The 24,733-nt window shown below is 36.1% G+C and overlaps 3 protein-coding genes across 6 annotated transcripts; 2 read left to right on the top strand and 1 right to left on the bottom strand.

Annotated features, from left to right (window-relative positions):
- The first annotated feature begins 249 nt into the window (after positions 1 to 249).
- Positions 250 to 6,346, top strand: LOC104085397 (COP9 signalosome complex subunit 3-like). Of its 2 annotated transcripts, XM_009589410.4 has the most exons (11): positions 250 to 616; positions 1,190 to 1,305; positions 1,403 to 1,649; positions 2,185 to 2,242; positions 2,371 to 2,460; positions 2,937 to 3,002; positions 4,447 to 4,536; positions 4,706 to 4,864; positions 4,942 to 5,063; positions 5,733 to 5,805; positions 5,868 to 6,346. In XM_009589410.4, the coding sequence occupies exons 1-11, from the start codon at positions 420 to 422 to the stop codon at positions 5,934 to 5,936; spliced, it is 1,287 nt and encodes a 428-aa protein (XP_009587705.1). In that variant the 5' UTR covers positions 250 to 419; the 3' UTR covers positions 5,937 to 6,346. The 2 variants fall into 2 exon arrangements, with proteins under 2 accessions (XP_009587705.1, XP_070051998.1); XM_070195897.1 differs by lacking the exon at positions 5,733 to 5,805 and having other exon boundaries at positions 278 to 616.
- A 628-nt stretch (positions 6,347 to 6,974) lies between these two features.
- On the bottom strand, positions 6,975 to 10,946 carry LOC104085399 (kelch repeat-containing protein At3g27220-like). 2 transcript variants are annotated; one of them, XM_070195898.1, is made up of 7 exons: positions 10,616 to 10,946; positions 10,077 to 10,255; positions 9,728 to 9,957; positions 8,821 to 8,991; positions 7,907 to 8,012; positions 7,587 to 7,793; positions 6,975 to 7,252 (listed from the first exon to the last, which is right to left on the bottom strand). In XM_070195898.1, the coding sequence occupies exons 1-7, from the start codon at positions 10,821 to 10,823 to the stop codon at positions 7,082 to 7,084; spliced, it is 1,272 nt and encodes a 423-aa protein (XP_070051999.1). In that variant the 5' UTR covers positions 10,824 to 10,946; the 3' UTR covers positions 6,975 to 7,081. The 2 variants fall into 2 exon arrangements, with proteins under 2 accessions (XP_070051999.1, XP_009587707.1); XM_009589412.4 differs by having other exon boundaries at positions 10,077 to 10,268; positions 10,620 to 10,945.
- Positions 10,947 to 13,260: 2,314 nt separating this feature from the next.
- Positions 13,261 to 18,467, top strand: LOC104085400 (cytochrome c1-2, heme protein, mitochondrial). Of its 2 annotated transcripts, none has more exons than XM_009589413.4 (8): positions 13,261 to 13,400; positions 13,626 to 13,700; positions 14,773 to 14,993; positions 15,912 to 16,191; positions 16,267 to 16,338; positions 17,601 to 17,717; positions 17,819 to 17,884; positions 17,967 to 18,467. In XM_009589413.4, the coding sequence occupies exons 2-8, from the start codon at positions 13,641 to 13,643 to the stop codon at positions 18,081 to 18,083; spliced, it is 933 nt and encodes a 310-aa protein (XP_009587708.1). In that variant the 5' UTR covers positions 13,261 to 13,400; positions 13,626 to 13,640; the 3' UTR covers positions 18,084 to 18,467. The 2 variants fall into 2 exon arrangements, with proteins under 2 accessions (XP_009587708.1, XP_009587709.1); XM_009589414.4 differs by lacking the exon at positions 13,261 to 13,400 and adding an exon at positions 13,423 to 13,531.
- The last annotated feature ends 6,266 nt before the right edge of the window (positions 18,468 to 24,733 follow it).

Raw genomic sequence — 24,733 nt, 5'->3', positions numbered from 1 at the left:
ACGTTTTATCCACAAAGTGATCAATTTGTGATTAGATATTTCTTGGCAATCAAGTGTTTCACGAAGATCCATTATATTGTTTCACATGGATCAAATACATCACAACTAAGTCTTTATCATTCAATATCAGATTAATATAATGATACTCATAATTGATTAATAAAATTATTTTTCTCTTTAAAAAAAAGGTTGATCTAAGCATTATCATAACTTCAAGAATAAAAAGAAGTTTTATACATGCTTAAAAATAGTTATTCAAGTAGCTTTCTCTTTTTTTTCGTTCTTCATTTTGGGTGGGTATTGTTTAAGGCCCAATCGTAGCCTCGGTCCTTAAGAATCACAGAAGTTAAAGAAACAAGAATCCGCTGATATCGTCCTTTAATCAGTTCGTTGCATAGCTCGGTTGTGTGTAAGAAGAGATGAATCTGAACATGAATTCAGTAGAATCACTGGTGGCTCAAATCCAAGGGCTATCGAGCAATCCATCAGACGTAACTCAGCTCCACAACTTCCTCAAACAATCGGAAGAGCTTCTCCATTCCGACTTCGCTCGTCTGTTCTCTTCGCTCGCTGAACTTGACCCCAACACTCACTCCCTCGGCTTCCTCTATATCCTGTAAACTTCCCTTTTTCCTTTTTATCTTTTACTATGTGTTTATTCCCAAGTTTTAGGGTTTATGAGGATTCCCTTATTAATTTTGGATTTGAGGCACACTTGATTAATTAGTTGATTACATAATCTTTAATATCACAGAATTTAACCATCTGTGGAATAAAGCGCAGTGTGTGTTTAACAGCAATATTGCAGGCATTGTTCCCTCAACTTTCAGTTTATTGCACTATGTCGCTAAAACTAGAGTTCTAACTTGAAGTCACTATACTACTTTTTGTAACCAGAAAGTCACTTACCTATGCCCAAGTGTCACAGAAAATCATTAGGAGGTAACAAAGGAGATATTTTATGTTATACTTAGGCAAAGTTGAATGACTCTTTGGCTGCAAAAAAAATTGTCTAGTGACTTTTTGTGATACTTGGGCAAAGTTGACTGTTCTTTTTCTTTGTTACCAAAAAAAAAGTTTCGTGATATTTGTGCAATAAACAAAAAGTTGAGTCACTATAGGTGAAATTAACCCTTGTACTTTGTCTAGTGTGTTTTGCTCATATGGTTATGTTTGTTAACTATAACAGGGAGGCGTGCATGTCTTTCCCAGCTGCAAAGGAGCAAGTTAATGAATTGCTTGTTTCTGTCGTAAGATTTATCAATTCATGTGCTGCAGAGCAAATTCGTTTGGCGCCTGATAAATGTGAATTGCTTTGATCTCTGGAATAGGTTGTTTTTGTGAATATTCATGTTCATGGCATGAGTTATATTGAGGCTTGTATGTTATTTTGTGCTTGCAGTCATTTCTGTTTGTAAAAGGTTTAAGGATCAAGTTATATTGCTGGAAGCTCCAATTCGTGGTGTGGCTTCAATGCTGACTGCTGTTCGCAAACTGCAATCCTCATCTGAGCAATTGACGACATTGCATCCTGATTTTCTTCTTCTTTGCGTATTAGCAAAGTGCTATAAAACCGGAATCACTGTGCTGGAGGATGACATATATGAGATTGATCAGCCACGGGATTTTTTCCTTTATTGTTACTATGGGTCAGTAGCTTCAGCTTTGAGTTCATTTCGGTTGTGGTGGCTTTGTGTGTCCTTTCCCTTTTGCTAAAATTTCCCCTTTTCTTTTCTGGCCCTCGGTTCTGAACACGGTGGATAATGGGCCCCGTCTACTAAGGAAAAAATAATGTACTTCAGTCAATTATCTCCCAAAATATTTTTTGGTTCAACAATCTCCCAAAAGAATTTAATATTGCTCAAAATGGGTTTGTCATTCTCAGCTTTGGGCTTGGTTGCATTAACTTAAATAATGTGTTGGATGTGCTATGATATTGGAATTACTTATTTACCTCTGTCTCTCTTGACATTGTGTAGCTTCACAAGTTTCAACAACAAAGCTTTTAACACCCCCATCCTCAATCATGTGTTTTGCTGATGTCACCATTACTAGAGGACCTTCATTAAGTGCATCATGGCAAGGGGTGCTCCCTAATACATGATCTTTTAGTTACTCATGCAATATTTATGGATTTATGTCTTACAATTGTCGATATGTCTTATAATTTTGACATAACAACAGGGGGATGGTTTGCATTGGACAAAAGCAGTTCCGCAAAGCATTGGAACTCTTACACAATGTATGTGATTGTTTTCTCATTCCAATTTCTTTTGTTGGTATTTGCTTTTGTTTTTTCATAATCTCAAGTTACCTTACATAGAATATGACTGTTAGTTTATGCTGATTCTTGCTGATATTTGCTTTTAGGTTGTGACAGCACCTATGTCTACTTTGAATGCAATAGCAGTTGAAGCTTACAAAAAGTACATTTTGGTTTCACTGATTCATGTTGGGCAGGTTCGTTTTTTCCCACTGTTTTTACTTGCTTTAAATTATATAATAATTTCTGTGAGCAATATACTATCTTGTTGAGACATCTCTGTTGGAGGGCAGTTTATAAGATTTATGTGGGTTCTTTTCTGAGGACGGAGCAGTCATCAAATGACAAATATAACCTTCTTTTTTCAGGACATGGTACTATTACTCATGTATCTTATTTAGGTGTAACAGAAAGAGTCATAATTTTGGTGCCTAGGGTAGTCTAGGGCTCTAGGCCATGTAGTGAGAACTGACTGGTGATTGGATTGGATATGAAAACATGTTTTAGAAAATCTCATGTAAACACCACCTATCCACCTCACATCCTCATCGCCATTCTGCACACACGCATACACACCAATAAAAGAAAAAGAATCTGGGGGACCATGTTTGTGCTGTTCATCCTGCCTGGTTTTCATTGTCCTGATTAAATTGATGTTTACTTCTACTGGCAGTTCTCTATCAGTTTTCCGAAGTACACTTCGTCCGTGGCTCAAAGGAATTTGAAGACGTACGCTCAGGTAATTATGTCATTGTGCAAACATTGGATCCAAGTAGCAATGATCTGCTCGCAGCAAAATGAATGGAATTTGTGTTTTTTTCCTCGTTTGATTTTGGACAATGCAAGATCTGTTGAGCACACACAGTTGGTATTAGAAATGATGTATTGATCTGGGTGATGTTTCAAAATATAAGCATTGCATTTAAATCGGTATTAGTGGGGATAATTGAAACGAGAACATACAGCAAGTGCTTTCAAATTAACAACATTAAGTTAAACTGATGAAAATAAATTAAGGAGTTTGAAGAAGTGGCATCTTTTGTTGGCTCATGGCATTTAGGAAAACTGTGCTCGCTTGTATGTATAGCCAGTTCAAGTTATGAGACTTTCCTTTCAAATCATTATTGAGTTGGTATTGCAACAGCTTTAGGCAGTAGTCTTTTCTCTATTTGACGGTCAGTGGCCCTCCTAAAGGTAGTCTTGCTATAGCAAGCTGGAGGATGAGGGATAATGGGAGCAGGAATAAAGCAGCATGGGGAGCTAGTCTGCCATCCTTTTTTTGGACGAAATGAGAGATAGGAGGATATCTCAAGGAGTGAAAGCAGCTTAAGACCTTTAACACCTTGTGTTTTATTAATTATTTTTTTTGCTTTAAAGGAATAACTCATTTTTGGATAGGCTTGACAGGAGACCGAGAAAGTCTTTCGTACACGAGTACATATGCTTTGGCGCTATCTCGGTGATTAATACAATAAAAATTTGATTTATCAAAAAACAAACAAACAGGTGAGTGGTAGAAATCTGATTAGGGTATAAATGGAAAGAGATTAAACAGACAACAAGATCTAGGCCAATTCTCTAGCATGTATGCTCTTCTTGTGTAGAATATAACATGGACAAGATTATGCACTTCCTTTTTATGTACATTTAAGTTAATGATTCGGTTTGTTGGCATAGTCATTGCATGTAATGTTAGTTGCTGTAGTGTGATTCAAATTTTACCAAGATGTTAATTAGGCAGTTAATGCAAGAAAAATAGATTGCTGGCTTTTGTTTTGTTTTGGAACACATAAAAACCTAAGTGAGTGGATTTTCAAAATACCAGCTAAATTAATTTTTATTTTTGTTGTAATCTGGCCTATTAACTGCTAATGACATCGGGAGAATCCTACGTTTCTTTTATGAAGTCTTATAAGGAGGACTAGTAAGCATACAGTTTCTTAAGTTTTTTGTCTGCCAAAATTGCTTAGTTGGTTTTCACTTTCCGCTTTGCAATTCTGACTTGTTAACCTTTATGGATATCGGAATTCTATTTTTGTTTCTTATATTAAGATTTGTCACCTCTTATGCTAAGAGCAGGCTTTTACTTATAATTATTGTCTGTCTAAATAGTCTTCCGCTTTTCTGGGGAAAATTACACCTGTTATGATCTACTAATTTGTTTATTTTTCCCTTTTGAGCAGCCCTACCTGGAGTTGGCAAGTAGTTATGGCAGTGGTAAAATTGCTGAGCTTGAAACATTTGTTCAGACAAACAAGGAAAAGTTTGAAACTGTAAGTTCTCTGAGGTCACACTGGTGCATTTCTTTGTCTTAGAGGTGTTAAGATGAAAGCATGGGTGCATAGTAAAGCTCTCTTATCTGGTATCTCAGCTCATACTCCCCATGAGAGTCTATCTTTGGTGAAAGGTGTAAATTTCGATAATCCTTTCCTTATTTTTCAGGACAATAATCTTGGATTAGTGATGCAAGTAGTGTCTTCTATGTATAAGCGTAATATTCAGCGGTTAACTCAAACATACCTAACACTCTCCCTTCAAGATATTGCTAACACTGTCCAGCTAAGAGGCCCTAAAGAGGCAGAAATGCATGTGCTTCAGATGGTAGGTGGAGATCTACTGGGTTGTGTTAGTCTTCAAGGCTGAATCTTGAAATGTTGATGTTTCACATTTGGTTACAGATTGAAGATGGTGAGATATATGCAACGATCAACCAGAAGGATGGTATGGTTAGATTTCTGGAGGATCCTGAGCAGTATAAAACATGTGGAATGATTGAACACATCGATTCATCAATTAAGAGGTGAGACTTATGTTATTTTGGTCATTGGAAATCGAGTTTCCAAGAATTTAATTTCCCTTAAGCAGCTCATTAGGTGATGTATCCTAATAATTGCACCTATGACTCTTAAGAACTTGATATGTTCTCATATTCCTTTTTAGATTACTTTCAGGATCAAGTCAATGTTTTTTCTTGTAATTAGGCTGTCATTTTTTCTGTTCAATGTGGTGGCGACTGCTACTGAATACTGATTGGCATTTAAAATACAGTTTAATCAGAACTTCCCAATAGATTTGGAATGAGGTTAATCTTCTGCATGTGGTACTAATGTTGGATGATATGATGTGTATAGAGGGATAACGATTTCCATCCATCACGTGTATATCTGCACCATTTGCCCACATAAGGAGGCATTTCTAAAGTTAGTGGGTAAGGGGAGGGCGATATTGAATTGAAATTTGCATCATTTACTGATAGTAGGTTGAGGGTAAAGAATTTTCATCCGGCGCATAGGATGAGGTTTTTCTATCGACTTATGATACTCTTCGTCATAGACATCTCTCACCCTGCGTACGTATGTTTTGAAGAACCAACAATATGCGAATCCTGCTTATTATTAGTGTTCTTATCAATTGCTATACAAAGATATCTGAAACAGCAGTGATGTATGCCTTTTGTTTTCTATTGCAGAATTATGGTGCTGTCGAAAAAGTTGACTTCCATGGATGAACTTATGTCATGTGATCCTATGTACCTAGCAAAGGTAGATCTGTCACTAGCTCTGTAATTTTCTCTAAATTTAATTTGTGTATACTTGCTATGCAGGTTGGTAGGGAGAGACAGAGATTTGATTTTGATGATTTTGATAGTGTTCCTCAGAAATTCACCATCTGAGACGAGCAAAGTTCAGCTTCTGAGTAAATATGGCAAATGATGCTAGATCTGTTCATTTGAAGTATAAGCAAACTTTGTTTCCTGTGCCCCTCGCCAAAAGTAAGAAAATAGTTGTAGTTAACTCCTGGTTCAGTTAGTAAGTATCAAGCTTGTTTCCTCTGTCGCTTTGTCTCATTTTGTTTGGGCAGATTGCACTGCTTGCTCTAGTTTCTTTTGATCTGACAAGAAGGATACTTTCTCCTTGCAATGGGAGCCTAGGACTAGGAGGATCAGATTCATTTGATGTTCTAGTAAATTTATCTCAAGTAGTAGTTTGCGGAATGGTTAAAGATCTGCCAGCTTTGGGTTACGACAGACATGGATAGCTCTTTCTTTTTATTTTATTTTTTGGGTAATGATTTGGAAGTTGAGATGAGTTGTCCCGACTAATTCTGAGTCGCGCTGCGTAGGGCCTTAAAGAGGAAGTGCTCTTTACCAACAACAAAAAAAAATCATGGCTTGAACTCGGAGGTTCAGATTTGTTTCGTGTCTTTCTTTCAATGATTTAAGTTAACTTTGACAAGGTTAACTTTACAAAAAATCTAGTGTAATCCCATAAATTTGTTTCGTACAAAAAATTTTGTTTGCAAAATATTCAAACAACAAAGAGAAATACACATTGCATTCCCGTTCAAAATCAAGAAAATTCTATTTTCAAGGATTGACCCACTAATTTAAAAGAAACTTCCATTTGTAATAATAGCTTGAAGTCGATGGTGACTACTGCTCAAGCCACGAATTAGCAAATAATGCCTAAATGAAATGTATGAACCTACCTCTTCGTTTTCTCTTTTTTTACAACCATCGGGTATCTTGTACCCACAAATCCGATTAATTTGGATTTGCACTACATAGGGCCCGAAAAAATGCCCACCTCCAATAATTTCTCTAAACTCGAGATTTAATTAAGAGCGGAAGGATCTCATTCATTCCGCCACATTCATCGGTAGTAAAAACCTAACCTTGACATTACAAAAAATCCAAAAGGCAAAATGATACTAACCAACAAACCTAACATTTCCTTTTAACACTGAATGAAGGTAACCTTGACATTCAATAAAATTGTAAAGCAACATGGCCGCTAGGAATTGGTAGCACATCAGTCATCAGTGTGACAATCTCAATTTGGTTCTCCACATATCTCCTACTACTTTCCTGGGCTGTGGATTATCTGGTCCTCTATCCCGCTGTCCAGAGGTGAAGTACAACCATCCATCCCAGAACCCGGCCAATGTCGTCTTCGCACGGTATGGCATCTTTCCGATGACGGACCATGTCTGCAGAAATAGTAAAGAACTCAATGTTACAAATCTTGATTTTACTCTAAAAGTATGTGTGCCAAGTGATTAATGAACATACTAAAGATGTTTCTCATAATTATGTAAGACTAAGTATACGTGAGGACGAGCATTTGCATGAGAATTAGTTAAATGATTCTCTTTTTTTTTTGGCAGAGCCCGGTGCACGAGGCATCCCGCGTTCCCGCAAGGTCCGGGGAAGGGTCGCGCACCCAAGGGTATGTGATGTAGGCATCTAACCCTGATTAGTCAAATGATGTATTCTGAAATAATGCACATACGCTATGCGCGGTACAAAACAGGTGAATATTACCAGTGTGTTCAGGTCGAATCGGAACACCTCTCCGACCAAGATCATCCTTTTGGTCACAGGATGCTTTTCTGTTGTGCCTCCAACAATAACAATAGAATTATTTACAATAACCCAAGAACATTCTATATGCGAATTCGGCTTTGGCATAGAAGGCAACCCTTTCCATTTCATATCTTCATCCAGCATATAAACATCGCCATAAACCACCTGAAGCCACAGACATAGAAATTAAAGCGATATCCTGAAAAGAACTTTAAAAATAAGACTATAAATCAAAACCAGCAGATCAAACTGAAATAATAATACGAAAGATTTAATACCTCGAACCTTCGTGAGCATTTAAAGATAGGGGAGCCAGGTTTGGCCATGAAATCGCCCTCTTGACCACCAATTACATAAAGATGATCATCAACAGCAATACAAGCCCTGTAGGGAATAGTTTCATAATCAGATTTTGAAGTAAATTGCATTTCAGAAACCAGGTTTATACTTTTGAAGAAAACATGATGACCTTGATTCTCACAATGTGAATTATGTCTTTCATGTAAAATAAGAACAAAGGGATATCTGCTTCCGAGTTACAAAATCTTACAAAAAGAAGATATAGCACATTTAATCTTCTAATTGAAGATAGCATGAACAAAGACAAATCATTCCATATTAATAACTTAGATTACTTCCATCCCTAAGATATTCCAAGCAAATGGCGAGGGTTCTTACTCAAAATGCAGCCTAAAGCACTAGATTTTATGCAAGCAAATGAAAAAACATAGATACCTTATCAAAAAAACAAAAATGAACCAACATATACTCAAAAATCAAAATGCAGCCTAAAGCACTAGATTTTATGCAAGCAAATGAAAAAACATAGATACCTTATCAAAAAAACAAAAATGAACCAACATAGCTTGAAGACACACTAGCTCATCAATAGTTACAGTCCCAAATATGAAAATAATCATCCCTATGGACACAAAACAGATACATTGTCTTCCAACTAATTGGAAAAGAAATTTTCCAATATGACCTGTTACACAATATGAATTGACCTTTACCAAAATTATGTTACTGAACAGTTTCAAACTCAATCTTGAAACATTTGACCTCAACATAGTATCAACTTTAAATCTCCTCGTAAAATCCGTGATTAAATGGAAACAAGGGGCATTAGCTTTAGCTTTTTAAATGATACTTTCTGGCATAAGAAGGTGTAGAAAAAAGCAACAGAACAGACCTATGTGGTCCTCCACGAGGAATGGGTACTTCAGTGCGCCATTGCTTCTCTAAGGCTTTGCCATTTGCTACTGCAAGACTCCAATGATCTATTCCAGGAGTGTGACGATTCTCTTTACTGCCACCGATCACATGGAGTCTGCCTTTCCAAAGCTGAGTTGCTGGTGCATACCTGAAAACATGGAGTCAGTACTTTATTTTTGAGTATTAAACTCATCCTTAAAGTATTTATTACTTCAATATTGTATCACTATGATATGATGCTAATTAGGATCCTGAGGAGATGAAGAGTTTGAAATATGGTTTGGTGGTTGCTACCAAGACAATTTCACAAAGGACCCCGCTCGAGATGCTAATCAACAAATTTGTAATAAACAGGACACAATCGAAGAAAAAGATCTATATAGGTGATACTTACTAGTTAGGAATAAGCTTTAAATTTGTTAGAGGACCTTTAATGTTATGACTATTTTTTTTAATTATTATTCTTACTATCATTTTTATATATGTTCTTATTTTCACTACTATTATTTTATTTTGGCAATAATGATTTTTTTTTTTTTTTTGATAAGGATTTTGGCAATAATGATATATGAGTTGAGCTTAAAAAAAAAAGTGATGATTCATATCGCCGACCCTGACTTTGTTTGGGATGAGGCGTAGTTGTTATTTTTGTACACCGAACGAGTGAAATCCGTGTAAATACATCAGCTTCTTACTCGTGCAAGTGATAATAAGATTGATATTATATCAACAACCCCTATTTCCTGTCATATTGTGATCACTAAATATAGGACTATATCTAGGTTTAATGTTACAAAAGAAACACATAGGTAACAAACTTATGATACATAGGGTGTCTCCATCAAAATATAGGTGTTCTGCGCATAGTCAGTGAGGACACATACCTCGGTGCTGGCAATGGTGGCAAGCTTTCCCATTTTCTGGTTTCTGTGTCCAAAACAAATGTATTTGCAGTAGGGCCCCTGCATTGCGGACCATATTGTCCTGTCACAATATATATGTATCTTCCATCAGTAGCCACCCCTAAATGTGAGTTCGCCATATCTTTTGGAATTTCAAAACTCTCTGTCCATGAATCGGTTGAAAAGTTGTACACATCAACATGAGAATGCACCTATAATAAGCACACATACATAGTATATATTAACTTCCCAATTCTCAGATTTCAAGCTACTAACTCTACCAATTCACCCCAAAAAAAAAGGAAAAGGAAAAAAAAAGGGAAATCTTTACATGGTCTAAATCTGCATATCCTGCAAAAACATAAAGCAAATTCTTGATTTGAATTGAGTACCCATCCAAACGAGGCACAGGTGCAGATGGCATTAGTTCCCATTTTAATTCAGGAGCAGGCAAATCAGCATAGGTCATTGCTAATGCTCTCTCCGGGTAGCGATCCCTATTACTTTTTCCTACTTCATGAATCTACAAACAGCAAAATATGACAAATTTAAAACAACCGAAATACTAGAAATGACAACTTTTTGTAATATTGGCAGTCCACAGAGAAAAATGACAAATTAAAAACAACCCAAATCATAAAAATGACAGCTTTATATGATACTGGCATTCACAAAGAAAAATGAATTATATAAAACAACCCAAATCATAAGCATGACAGCTTTTTACAAATTTGACATTTATAGAGAAAAATGACGAATTATAAACAACCCAAATCCTAAAAAGACAGTTTATTATTATATTGACATTTGCAGAGAAAACCGTCAAATTAAAAATTACCCAAATCCTAAAAATGAAAGTTTTTTTAAGACTAACCTTTGGAGAGTCATTATTATTGGAGACGTTAGCAGTAACAATACGGTATTTGTCACGAGACCAAGAGCTAGCAAGGGAAATATAAGGAGAGGAAGAAGCGGAACGAAAATCCCTTGTTAAGGAAATTCCAAGAAGAGCAACGAATGCTAAGAGAAGAATGATGGGTTTTGAGAAACTGTGTTTTCCTCCTGCTGATCTTACCATTTCTGTTGTAATAAGTAATACAGAGAAGCTGAGGGTAGGGAATAGTCATTATTTGTTATGATTATAGCACTGATATATTGATAGGATTATCAGTGTAAAGGATTGTTTAAGAGGAAGAAGCGCGGGCGCTAATGGTTTTTCTCTTTGCTAGTTTGCTTCACCGTTGGTTTTCTGCCTCCTCTCTCCCTCTCCCTCTTTTTCTTTGGTTAATTTCTCGGTCACTACCTATCTTCCTCCCTCCTCTTTTATCTGAATATTCCTTGCCATAGAATTTATCTTATTCTTTAAACTTTACGGCTAACGTTTTTATTTGAACACTCAAACTAATTTTTTCCGTAACTAATAAACATATTTGTCATTTGATCGTACCCATGCCGCGTCAATTGGTCCTAATCAGCATGACGCGTGAGGAACACAACGCACATGAGTGTGAAAGCCCCGTTCCCAATGCCCAACATTACAAAATTGGCTGTATTTAAGTATCTTCTTATTCATTCCTTCTAAAATACCCTCTTCCTTCATTTTTTAAAATCTAAAGCTCCATTCCTCCTTCTTGTAAAATCTAAAGCTCCATTTTTATTTTTTATTTTCTTTTTTTCGGACCGTGAAAATGATGAAAAGTTGTATATCTTCTCATTGTGGAGTTTAAGCTAAGTTTTGCATCTTGGACCAAATGAAGCTCGATCAGAACAAGATTAACATATAATAAACGAAAATAAAATAATGGGGTGAGTGATTATGATCGATTTTAAAAGGGGGTGAGTGATTATGATCGATTTTGGAAGTTCATCCAGCACGGCTGACCTCACGCCATATCCACCACCGTAAACAAGTCATTTTTGAATGTTGGAGAAGGTGAAAAGAATCTAGAATATTCTGAAATTCAGTGATCGAAAAAGGTGAAAAGATTTTTTTATGCAAATGGCGATGGGGGTCTTAACCACGAGGAAATGACAGCTTTGGTGGTTGTTGTAAACCCTAGAGTCAAATTCAACAATAAGTAGATAAGTGCCATTCTCGACGAGGTTTTTCGAACTTATGGAGAATTCATCGATGGAGAGAATGGCCTTACATATGATGGCCTATTGAGTGCCTACTATGATGGCCTATGGGCCTTACATATGATCTTTCGCTTTCCAAAATCTTCTCACCTTCTCCGATCATCAAAATTCTGGAATGAACATGGAAGGGTTTGGTCAGAGAGAGGTTGAAATGAGGGGGGGGGGGGGTCTATGGAGTGAAATAGGGTACCAGGGTTAGGGTTTTCGCGCCCTTGACGCATAAGTCATCCATTGGTCATTTGCTCACTATATAGACACGTATGTGTATGTGTAATACACACACACATGGTCTCTTGTCGGATGCGTTTATTAGTTACGGAAAAAATGAGTTTGACTGTTCGAGTGTTCAAATGGCAAAATAGAAAGTTTATGTGTCGACTTTTAAAAATCCGACAAGTTTAAGTGACCAGGAAGCCAACAACAAACAACAACAACGAGACTGTTTTCGATAGACTCTCGGCTCCCTCCCTCCAAGAACTCCCCACTTTGCTCTTGGGGTGACTCGAACTCACAACCTCTTGATTGGAAGCGAAGAGTGCTTACCACTAGAGCAACCCCTCTTGTCAGACTATATCAAATGTGTGAGTGATAAAAATAGTGTTTCTGATTCTTGTGTCTAGTGTCGGCGACTCCGGCGTTAAGTGGCCAGGAAGCCATTCCGCCTATTTAGAACTGCATAGTAAAAGTACCATAAATCACGTGCATGGTCGTTTTAAAAATGTGGGTGGTACATCGGTTTTTAAGATCATCTTCTTCAATTCAAAAAATAACTGATCCATCATTTCCTTAATATAAAATAATCTTGTCAAGGTAGTTATATGGTCCATTATTAATGTTCTTTTAGTAGTATGATCTGAAAATTCTATGTTAAGACATAAGAAGATGACAATTAAATACACATGAGATTTTTGCATGATTTTTTTCTTCCCAAGTAGTTTTCTAAAAAGAAAGACTTTTGATTATGGTTTTAAACATGCCATAATATTCATATGACAATAAAATCATATTATTAAGATAATACGAAAAAATTTGAAATTAAATTATGTTCAAATATATAAAGATGTGTTTCCTTTTTAAACAAAGTAAAAAAAATAGAGACACATAAAATGAAGTAGAGAGTACCATTTATAAACACACACACACATATACACACACGAAAAAAAAATCATGTATAATGGTCTATGATCAATATATAATAGATGTATAATTGTATACTGGCCAGTAAAAGTATACAGTGAATTCATTTGCTTAAAGAGGTAGTCTTCATTTGGGCCAACTTCCATTGATCCTCCAAAGGCCCAAACTGGATCAAATTAACTGGGCTGTTTTCTTCTTTGGGCCGAATACCATTAATTCTCGGAAAGCCCAACGAGAAAAGATAGAACAGCTCGTACTGGAGCAAGCAAAACCTCGTCTTTGTATTCTGAGTTTTCTCGAAGAATAGTCTGGTTTTCCGGATCTCGCAGGCCCTTTTGTCCTATCGCCGTCGATCAATTATCTCTACAATCCCTGCCCGGTAAGCTTGGTCCTTCGTTTCTCCTCAAATACTTCGAAGCTCTTAGAATCTGCTTGTTTCATTTTGAAAAGCATCTTAGGATTCGTCTTTCTTGTTGACGCTGTTTTGAAAAGAAAAAAATTCAGATCATAGTAAGCGTATTGAGTTTGGAGTATAATAATCAGATCCATTGACTTATATTTATCTCATATTTCCTAAATTATTACCTTTTTGGTGCACTGACAGAGGGCTTGACTAAAAATGTTGGGAGGTAGAGCAGTCCATCGGTTATTAGGCAGGAAATTTCAATCTGAATCCTCGGTATGGCTGTACTTTGCTTTTTGTTTTTACTTTTTAGCAGATGTATATATTCCTGTTTGTTGGTTTATGTAAATAAAGAGACGTTATTGCCTTCAAATGCATACCTTAATTAATCTCTTCAAATATTGCTTCTAATCTCCCGGTTTTTGTGTGCAATGATGTCCGTATTTGAACTGCATTTCATTGGCCATTCTGGAAACAATTGTTTAGTTTTTATTCGATAATATGTTAGGTCATATTCTTGCACCCAAGGGTGTGGTTTAGTAGTCAATGAAGTGGATGAAGAACTATGACGTCTCAGGTTCAAATCTAAGCTGAGACAAAAAAAAAACAATAGATGATTTCTTCGCACCTGCCTAAGTCTTGGTGGGCAGAGTAACCCGGTGTTCGGTCTAGTGGGAAGTAGCAGGTAGCTGGTGGAATGGTTGAGATGTGCACAATCTGGCCCCGACACGACCGTCATAAAAAAGAAAGATGATGGTTCATGTTTTGACTTGTGTATGTACAAGAATAAAATATAATAGTGGATTGAAGTTTTTAAGACTAGTAGAAGTGGGTTATGTATAAATTTAAGTGTAGCTAGATTGTATTAAAATATTCAATCGCAAACTGGTGAGCATTCTGGGACAATGCAAATTGGAAAGAGGATAAGCATTTTGTGAATTCGAGTCACCCCAAGAGCAAGGTGGAGAGTTCTTGGAGGGAGGGAGCTGAGGGTCTATCGGAAACAGCCTCTCTACCCCAGGGTAGGGGTAAGGTCTGCGTACACACTACACTCCCCAGACCCCACTAGTGGGATTATACTGGGTTGTTGTTGTTGTTGCATTTGATTGTTTTTTCCATATTGGGGTCTGCATTTTCCTGCTTGTGTACACAGTTATATAGGTAAAAGTGTTGTACTGCTTGGTCTCATATAAGCCAAAAGGTAGCATGAGAAATCATGGCTGTTTGTCTTAAAGCTCATAGCTGATGTGGAAGATTTTGTGATTGCTACTGATATAGTTGAAAGACTTGGGTCCTATCAATATTTCATGTTGTTCAGATTCTTTCATTAAAACCACATGAATTTCAGGCCTCTCCAATTTTATCATCCATTGCTTCCAAACAAGCTCAAGAAGAATTTGGATCTTTTGGCATGAAGTCCCTCAGATCATTGGCACTCATTGGAGCAGGTGTATCTGGACTCTTAGGTTTTGCGACAGTAGCATCTGCTGATGAGGCTGAACACGGATTGGAATGTCCAAGCTATCCGTGGCCTCACGCAGGCATTCTTAGTTCATATGATCACGCGTCGTGAGTTACTCCTGAATCTCCTATTCCCTCTTGGCTCTCTGTTATCTTTTTTTTGTTCCCCCTCTTTCCTTGTCCCTTCGGAAGAAAGGATAAGGACTTCAGACTTTTATGTGTTTTTCTGATAATGAATGTTTTGTGAAGTGTATGTTTCCATCCCTCTAAATGATAAGGATTTCGGTGACTCTGTGGAATTTGTTTAGAGGGATTTTGACAGGTGCATCCCAACAATTATATGGCTCAATCACTTAAAGAGCACTACGTTCTGTTTGCGTTTACCTGTGGTTTTGTTTAGAGAGAGGCATTGCATGGAATGACCTTTCTAAATGAAGTGCTGTTCCACCCAGACAGAGAGTGGAAATGTTGTTCCATTCTCATGTTTGGCCCAAAAACATGGAATTTCCACATATGAAATGAAAAAAAATGCCAAAGGATTAGGATGAGCATTCCTGGAGAGGGCTAGAGGATAGTAGGACTTGGCTGGAAAGGGCTTTTCCTAGCATAACCTTTCCTACTCTTTCTTACAACCCACACAAAGGGGTGGAAAAGAGGAGATAGAGTGACGATATTGTTTTAAGAATTTCATGATCCAAACATCACATTGCTGTTGTGTTCTAAATGTTGCATCATTTCATTCCCAGCATCAAGTATGAAAGTTACTTCTTATCATTTGGTGACAACTGTAATTCTTGTCTCTCTAATTTCAAGACGCCAATTATAGAACATCATAGTAGTCACCTTTTGCATCTTTGCGTTTATGAGATATTCGGCATTGCTTAAGTTTATACTACTGGGATAAAAAGAAAGTGGTTGAGCCTTGCTTACAGAATTCAACTAGCTGTAGTCTCTTTTTTTTTGTTGATAATGAGCTGTATAATATTTTTTTAGTTGAATTGTTTTGGGTGCTCTTTTGGCAAACAGGATTCGTCGTGGTCACCAGGTTTATCAACAAGTATGTGCATCTTGTCATTCAATGTCACTTGTTTCATATCGTGACTTGGTTGGGGTAGCATATACAGAGGAGGAAGTAAAGGCAATGGCAGCTGAGATTGAGGTGGTTGATGGGCCTAATGATGAGGGTGAAATGTTCACTCGTCCTGGTAAACTGAGTGATCGTTTTCCTCAGCCATATTCAAATGAAGCAGCTGCTAGATTTGCTAATGGGGGAGCCTACCCTCCGGATCTAAGTCTTATTACGAAAGTATTGCCTCCCTTCTGTTTCTATTTTCAGTGTTAACTGTTACCAGCCACAGTTTTCTTATATTCTGTTTCTCAGGCACGTCATAATGGTCAAAACTATGTGTTTGCCCTTCTAACTGGCTATCGTGATCCTCCTGCTGGTGTTTCGGTATGTATCAGTGTCCTTTGTGTATCTTCTTCTAGGCACTAATTTCTTTTCTTAATATTTTTATAGCTTTTGCGCTGCTGGTTTACATACACAATGTTTTTTCCTCTATCTTCCTTTTGTTTTGTTTCTGCTTTATGTTTTTTCCGCAATGTTTAGCTGATTGTGTGGCCTGAGAAATTATGTAAATTGGGATTACTTCTCTAGTCTCACGTTTCTCTCAAAACATTTGAACCCACTAGTTTGTCTCTAGAGAAGTTACTCCTAACATATGACAACTGTAAATGGTGACAAAGTGTTTTCTTCTTTCCGTCTGTAACCAAAGTAGGATAACTTTCCAGCGCTTGTTGTGTGATATGTTCGATACTGCGGTAGAGGGGGCTGGGCTTTTGAACTGCTTTGACACTGATTAGGCTTCTCATTCTGTGTAGTGTGTATAATTTAACCAATTGCTAGTGGAATCGAGAAGTGGGAAGATTAGAGTAGGATTTATGTTTGATCACAATTACTTGCATAGGATCATATAGAATCTCGTATGAGAATTTAGGGTCTTGATTGTAGTATTGTATTAAATGCAGTTCAGACTGTAGATCTTAAAACTTCTTTGCAATCACAGTGATGCTACTAATTTGTCAATTTATGATCTTTTGTTGTATGTTGTTCAATTGTGCGGGCTGTGCGACAAAATCCAGGACCATGGGTGCAAATAAACCATGTCAAAAGAATTGACCTATGTATATTACAACTTTGTTTTTTAACCTCATTTCTAGCTTATGATCAAATATAGGTGGCAGAATTACCCGGTACATGTGCTGGTGGGATAGCAGGTATCTGGTGATATAGTCGAGGTGCACCCTAGTTGTCTCAGGCACCGCCGTATCAAAAGAATAAAAAATCAAATATAACATGTATACTATTTTGTTCTTTGTATATTTGCTTGGATCTTACAATCCTACTATGATCCAATCATTGGATCCTAAAATGATCCTATCTAGGATCTCCATTCTAGAAACATGCTTGATGCATTTGTTGATTTGTTTACTTAACCCTCCTATTTGTGGTTGTTTACTACGAGCATTATCTTATCAAAGTTAACCATTTAATTAGAAGATAATTAGAATTACCAGAGACTACTGGTCACACTTGCCCTCCTTTCCCTTTCCCCTTTCATTTTTTTCTCTGCTTTCTTTCTATCTTTTGTTAGAGTAGGAAATTGGTGTATCTTGTCTCTTTGACTGATCTGTCAAGATTCAACTATACTGTAGATTCGTGAAGGACTTCACTACAATCCTTACTTCCCTGGTGGAGCTATTGCGATGCCTAAAATGCTTAATGACGGCGCTGTTGAATATGAAGATGGTACCCCTGCAACTGAAGCTCAGGTTGGATCTCCTTGTCACTTTACTGGAGCTGGCTGTGTCTAGTTTCACAGCTGTGGCTATACTAATCTATTATGCTAATTTGTCCTTATATTATGCTGTAGATGGGGAAAGATGTGGTGTCATTTTTAACTTGGGCTGCTGAACCAGAGATGGAAGAGAGAAAACTGGTTTGTTGTTTTTGGTGTTTATACAGATGATATTTGTGCTAATTTTGGTAGTAATTTCTGATATATTTGTATTCCATTGCAGATGGGCTTCAAGTGGATATTTGTGTTGTCCCTTGCTCTACTTCAAGCTGCTTACTACAGGCGTTTGAGGTGGTCTGTTCTCAAATCACGGAAGCTGGTCCTTGATGTTGTCAATTAGAACATCCCCTATTCGAATGCTTGTTGAGAGACTTGAGCAGGCAAATAATATTTTCTTTCTCAAAATACTTTTGTTTTACCTCTTACTCTGGAATGGCCTGTTTCTTGGGCAAAGCGAACAGGCTATAAAATTTTCTTCTATTTGAAGTTAGAATAAGAAGCTCCTGTAACTTTAGTTATTTAAGTTTGGCTTTTATGGGGGAGACATTCTCACCTTGTTCAAACTTCTCCTGTGGTTTGCTATATTCCCAGGTTTCTGAGTGACCTCGTTTTCCCAAAAGGCATCTTTCTTTTTCGGCATTGTTTTGGAGGTTGTAACACATGTTGTGCAGCTTGTTTGGCTGTTCTCTGTTTGTGAAATTTTACACAACTTTTCCTTGCTGCATCTGTAGTTCTACGACTAAACTTGTTAAAGCTGCAATATTGCATTTGAAATCCTATTCCAAGGGGTAACAACGACATTGATTGAATAAAAATTGTAGTGGTAAGTTTATTGCTATTGGATTGGCGGATTTGCACTTTACGTGTGTTACATGTATTATCGAACAACTGAATATTAACGGGTTCTGGCAAATAAAAGTGCTTCGCTTGTTCTCATTGAAATTTTCTATTTAATGAGAAATGAATTTATTAGCATGGCGTACTTCTTGCTTAATATATAAAAATTTCTTGAAATCAGCAAAGATTTTGCCATTACTATAATGGTATGTCATAGGCCTTGTTTTATTCTTCTTTTTCCCCTTCTCTTAAAGTACGATGGTACTACTTAGTGGCAAAACCAAAATTTTCGATAAGGGGTGTCAAAATATATAAAAGTAAACATATCAGAAAATTAAGGGAAATCAATACATAATATATATATATATACATATAATTTTTTTTTTACCTACCTATATATCATATATTTCTCGCAAAGGGGTATTTTGACACCCTTTGTTATAAAGTGGCCCCGTCACTGGTACTACTAATATTTTATCCAAGTCGGACCACACTTGATAAAGTTGCTAGACAAGAGAAGGAAATCGATTTTCCTCCTTTTACCCCTTCCCAAGTCCTTTGCATGTTTGAAAATCTGATCATATACGTTAAAACGGAGGACAAGATAACTGTTTTTACATAATCTTCTTCCGTTGAAGAAATGATATATGAAATGTAAGTCACTATTAATTCGACACATTTGAGAGAGCCAAATAATGGGATTTTCTTGAAGATTGCAAGTTGTTAAGGGACCACATTCAAAGTATATATTGTAGATATAATATCATGAGTAATGTTCTTTTCTTCTCTATCACTTTTGTGAAGAAAAGGTTACCAATGGGAACGGAACTTGTCCGGTTGTCCCAATCAACACCAATTAGAAACTAGCCAATAGCCAAGTTCCACAAACTAAAATTATACTCCCATTTGTCCATTAACTTAGCGTATCACATCCGACGTCCAAGTACGTGTCCCTTCACCAATATCATATGGAAATGAGAATAGAGAAGAATTGAATTTCCTTAGATATTTTGATTGGCTGTCGATCGGTGAATGATTGAAGGAAACGAGTTGTTTATTGCGGACTGGAGGGACCATACATGCCATCGAAAGATTGGCTTGTTAAAGGTTTGGGGTACGAGATTTGATCTAATATAAAATTAGATTTCCTATCTTAGATAATTCGTAAACGACAACCGGACAAGTACTGGGCGTCTACTGTTTAGCCACAACACAATTTCAAGAAAAAACATGAAATTCTTCTATTGCTAAAACAAGTAACTTAAAAATCTTGAATGGAGATGCTAACTCATGATTGGCGGATGTTAACACGTAGTAGCAAGACAAATACACTTACGCATTCATACCAGAAAAAAACGCTTACTTACTCGTATCTGAAAAGTTGCTAGATACCTGTATACGCCATTGCACTTATTACTTTTAATTCAATTTAATTGATTGATCACTAGTTCTTTGCACCAACTTACTTGGAAACTTATATTTGTCTGAGCTCCAATACTGAATGATTCGACCTGTGAAATGTCTAGGCCTTACATAATCGATATTTTGAGCTTAATACACGAAATTACTTCCACAAAACATGTGATTTCAAGGAGTCATGTAACCAAACTTCCAAAGTTAGGTAAAAGTATATACAAATAACAAGGTGCGATATATATATATATATATATATATATATATATATATATACCACAAAGTTGAAGACTGTTCTAGTCTTTGGTAATGGCGCAAGGACAAATTTAAATTATGGCCTCACACTTAGGACCACAGAATTGTGGGGGGGGGGGGGGGTGGCAGCGACAGAGCAAAGGGATGACACCTGTTGTTGCATATGAAGAGATATCCTATAGGCTTTTACCAGCAATTCCTCTGGATTTTATTGTCTCGCTTTTCAAAAAAATATCATATCAGAATTTATGATTAAAAAAATTTAACGAGAATCTTTTAAAGTTTGTGATTGTGTAGAATAGTAGAAGCAGAACGATATTAAATACTATGTACAATGTTTCAAATTAAAGTGAAGAAAACGTCATATATATATAATATATATATATATGAAGTAAAACTGTTAAGCAATTCCTCATTTCTCTAGAGACTACAATTATGGCATGTGTAATGTGGATACCTCAAAGGAAGCATCATGTTATTATATCTATATACCCAAAGAGTGCTGGGCGCAACATATATACTTGCCTCAAACTCATAAAAATGAGCTTAGAAAATGATCACTGGACAGTGATAGCCTAGGGTTCATCTGTGTAATTACTGTCAATTTCCAAAATCTAAAGCTCATATATATATATATATATATATATATATATATATATATATATATATATATATATATATGCAGGAGGAGATCACAGCAGCAGCAACAACTCAGGAAGTGAATACACAACAGCATAACAGCCATCAACTTCAGGTAAAATCATGTTTCTGAAATGTGATAATATCCTGTATACAGTCATTACCTCATTAATCTATCTATTTATCTATATCTATCTATATATATATATATATATATATATATATATATATATATATTATTTTGCCCTTCATTCTTTTGCCGAAAAAAGGTTAGGAAGACTTATATATACGCTACTGGAAAACACTTTCCGATTAATTTTAGATGCTGAAACTTATCGGAACAGTCTTTAGCAGTGGCGGAGCCACCCTATAAGATGACACCCCTTTGCAAAAAAAATACACTGTTTAACTAGATAAAAAAATAAATTATATATATATTTATATTATGTATTAACTCCTCTTGATTTTCTAATATATCTTGATTTTCTAATATATTTAATTTTATATATGAAACCTTTTACCGAAAATTCTGACTCCGCCGCTGATCTTTAGTCAATCTTGTTGCCTTAAATACAATCCATTAATATTGTCCAAGGGTACAGCTGTAGTAGCTAGTAGACTAGTAGTAGTAAAACTGAATACTTTTTTAATGTAGATATTTGTATGCTATAATTAATCCAAAGAAAACCAAGAAAAAGTTTTACTGGACAATTATTATAATATCTGAAACAAACCCAAGCCAATTAGTTGTTGTAGAAAATAGCCACATATATACTTTTCCTTCCCAACCACATGGTTTACTGTCACTACTTCTACTCCTACGTTTTCAACGACAGATCACGAGATATCATAAAGCTATATGGAAGCAAAACAAGAATATAATTGTGGGAATTTTTTTTAAAAAAGAAGGAACATATAATTGTCTGATGCGTATATTTAATGGTGCTCAGCAGAAACATAAGAAAAAATTAAAGTAAACCTTCTCTAAGACAGCTAGAATTACATTTGATGAAATCGGGGGTGAGGCCTAAGCAATATACATTCTTTTAAAACATGTTCTTATGTTATTTATTTGATACCTTTTAGCTAAATATACTAATTCAGAACATGCATATGAGAAACAAATAAACAAGTACTCATACATCCATTTAATTATCTATGTACGTAGAATATTAGGGTTATAGATTCTTTTGCTCGAGTACTCTACCCGGCTTTTGAGCTTTCTTTTTCACTTCCAATGGTTTTACAGCTTTCATCATCATGATACTTTGTACGAATTAAATTTCCATATAGAAAAAGCCTATTCTCTTATTCTCCAGCTTCGGTAAGACACTTTTTTCATTGTTTAGTCAGTACTTTGCTGGTAGTACTTCGTTCATATTCTCGTTTGCTGATTTGGATTTAGTTTTTTAAATATATTATCTTGCTATTATTTGTTATCGGTACCTCTTTCATATTTTCTGTTGCTATTTTCGATTTAGTAATTTAATTATTTGTCTTGCTATTACTTGCTATCAGGGTTTCTTTTAACTTCTTTAGCCGATGGTCTACCGAAAACAGTTTCTCTCCCCTGTCAGGGATAGGAGTAAGGCTGTGTATATTATACCCTCCCCAACCCTCATTTGTGTGATTATAATAATATGTTGTTGCTATTGCTGGCTAGTACGGTGGGAGGCGTATGATTTTAATTTGGGTCTTTTTTCAATCTCATACCAGAGTTACACATGGAAGTTAAAATAGTAGTACCAATATTCCTTTGTTTTCGAACTTTATGAACGAATCAAATCTATGACTGAATTTCAAGTTTATGTATTTGAATTTTAAAACAATGATTTCAAACTCAGCAGCTAATCAAATCCCTACTCAGTGGAAAACCAAGAGTGAGAGAAAAAAAGAGAGGTATTTCCTAGAGTCTAGAGATAAGTTATTAAATAGTAGTAGTACTAGTTTTTAGAAAGAAAAAAAAAAGGCAAGAATATTTTTATATCTAAGAAGAACCTCATTATCATCGTAAGATAAATCTGAATACCCATTGAGCTATTCAAAGGCAGGTGGTGGCATCAGATTCTATTGGGAGCTAGTCTGTATTTTTTAGGTCTTTGCTCCAATATAATTAATTGTCGTTGTACCATGACCTCACCACTATTATTAAAATTGGATCCCAAAATTTCATCTTAACCATCCACGCGGCCGATTGTCATACCCTCTTAACCACAACCAAATATTTGCAGCTCCTTCACCACCCCCAACAGCTGAGAGCGTCCTCCTCACTTGCTTTTTGGGATTATTTGGGCTTTGGCCACCTTATTCTTGCCCATCCAATTCGACCTGGTCAAATCTTTGTGTCATGTGCTAAAGCCTGAAAGCACAATATTTTTGGACGGTGGTGTACAAATTAATTTTCTGTTTCTCAATTATATATCAAACATATTACATATTTCACAAACACACGTATCCAATAATTCTTTTCATTAATAAATAACAAAAGTTATTTTAAACCTCTCATTTCCTTTAGGTCAATAATCCTAGGAAGTACGAAGATCGACGATAATGACACACATCGTATTAGAGCAGGTTGAATAAAATGAAATTGGGTATCCTATGTGATAAGAATATGCCACCAAGAGTTAAAAGATAAGTTCTATAAAGTGATTGTGAGACCAACTATATTTTATGCGGCATATTATTGGCTAGTCAAGAACTCATAAATTCAGAAGATGAAAGTAGCGAAAATGAGAATGCTTTGTAGGCATAGTAGGAGAGATAAGATTAGGAACGAAATATGAGACAGGGTGAGAGTTGCATACGTGGTAGATAAGATGTAGAAAGTGAGGCTGAGAAGATTCGGACATGTGAAGAAGAGGAACACGGATGCCCAAGTGAGGAGGTGCGAGAGGTTGGTAGCGATAGGCCTAAGAAGAGGTAGAGAGGTAGACAGTGTAAAAATAGGAGAGAAGTGATTAGAGAAGACATAAAACATCTCCAGCTCACGAGGACATGATACTATATAGGATAGCATGAAGGTCAAAGATTAATTATAGTCAAACGATTTTTCTCTGGTAGAGTATGATTCTAATTTAGAGCACTTTATGTGCTTTATATCAGTATTTTAATATTGCTACTATTCTATTAATATTTTATTCTTCATATTTATTATTGCTATTATTTATTTTTCTTTGATTATCTTTATTATTTTTGCTGTAAATACATTTTACCCTTTATAGGTTTCAAACCTCTTTTGAAAATGTTTTTCTAGAGCCGAAGGTCTATCGAAAGCAGACTCTTTACCCTCCTTAGACCTCCCATAAGAACACACTAGATATATTGTTATTGTTGCCATCCTTGTGTCATATCATAGCATTTTTAAGATACAAGTTATAAAGATGCTATTTAAATACCAAAGGTCTTTTTTTTTCCTTTGCGGGATCAAAAAATACTTTGTCTACTCAACCATAGCCACATGAAAAGAGATAGAAGAAGCCTTCATTTTTAATCACAGTTTTCTTTTTTATTTGAATTTAAATCGGTTATATATAATCTCACGCCTAATAAAACTATCATATTATGAAATTCAAAGGTGCTAAAAAGAAAGCGAAAACGAAAAAATAAAAAAAAGGGGGGAAGAAATATCTGTGTCAGTCAACTGGGGGGGGGGGGGGGGAGGTGATTCACACGATCAAGCTAGGGCAGTGGGAATATTGGATACTCAAACAATTCAAACAACGGACACGCGTCCAGTTAACGGAACCTCCTAGAAAAAGCATTCCCACTTTGCTTCTACCCAGGTACATACGTGTCTCCTTCTTTTCCTCAGTGCTCTATACGTGACTTCTTCCCATTGGTTTT

The sequence above is a fragment of the Nicotiana tomentosiformis genome, chromosome 2 (genome assembly GCF_000390325.3).
Source record: "Nicotiana tomentosiformis chromosome 2, ASM39032v3, whole genome shotgun sequence".
NCBI lineage: Eukaryota > Viridiplantae > Streptophyta > Magnoliopsida > Solanales > Solanaceae > Nicotiana > Nicotiana tomentosiformis.
The sequence above is the reverse complement of the archived record's forward strand: the minus strand, read 5'-3'. Positions and strand labels throughout refer to the sequence as shown.

Bases quoted from the DNA above. Each gene is read 5' to 3' on its own strand.
- LOC104085397 (XM_009589410.4), top strand. From the start codon at position 420: ATGAATCTGAACATGAATTCAGTAGAATCACTGGTGGCTCAAATCCAA. The intron at 1,306-1,402 runs GTGAATTGCTTT...TTGTGCTTGCAG, and splicing joins TCGTTTGGCGCCTGATAAAT to TCATTTCTGTTTGTAAAAGG. The intron at 5,064-5,732 runs GTGAGACTTATG...TTTCTATTGCAG, and splicing joins ATCGATTCATCAATTAAGAG to AATTATGGTGCTGTCGAAAA.
- LOC104085399 (XM_009589412.4), bottom strand. From the start codon at position 10,823: ATGGTAAGATCAGCAGGAGGAAAACACAGTTTCTCAAAACCCATCATT. The intron at 8,992-9,727 runs GTATGTGTCCTC...CCATGTTTTCAG, and splicing joins CCACCATTGCCAGCACCGAG to GTATGCACCAGCAACTCAGC. The intron at 7,794-7,906 runs GTATTAAATCTT...CTGTGGCTTCAG, and splicing joins AATGCTCACGAAGGTTCGAG to GTGGTTTATGGCGATGTTTA.
- LOC104085400 (XM_009589413.4), top strand. From the start codon at position 13,641: ATGTTGGGAGGTAGAGCAGTCCATCGGTTATTAGGCAGGAAATTTCAA. The intron at 16,192-16,266 runs GTATTGCCTCCC...TCTGTTTCTCAG, and splicing joins ATCTAAGTCTTATTACGAAA to GCACGTCATAATGGTCAAAA. The intron at 16,339-17,600 runs GTATGTATCAGT...ACTATACTGTAG, and splicing joins ATCCTCCTGCTGGTGTTTCG to ATTCGTGAAGGACTTCACTA.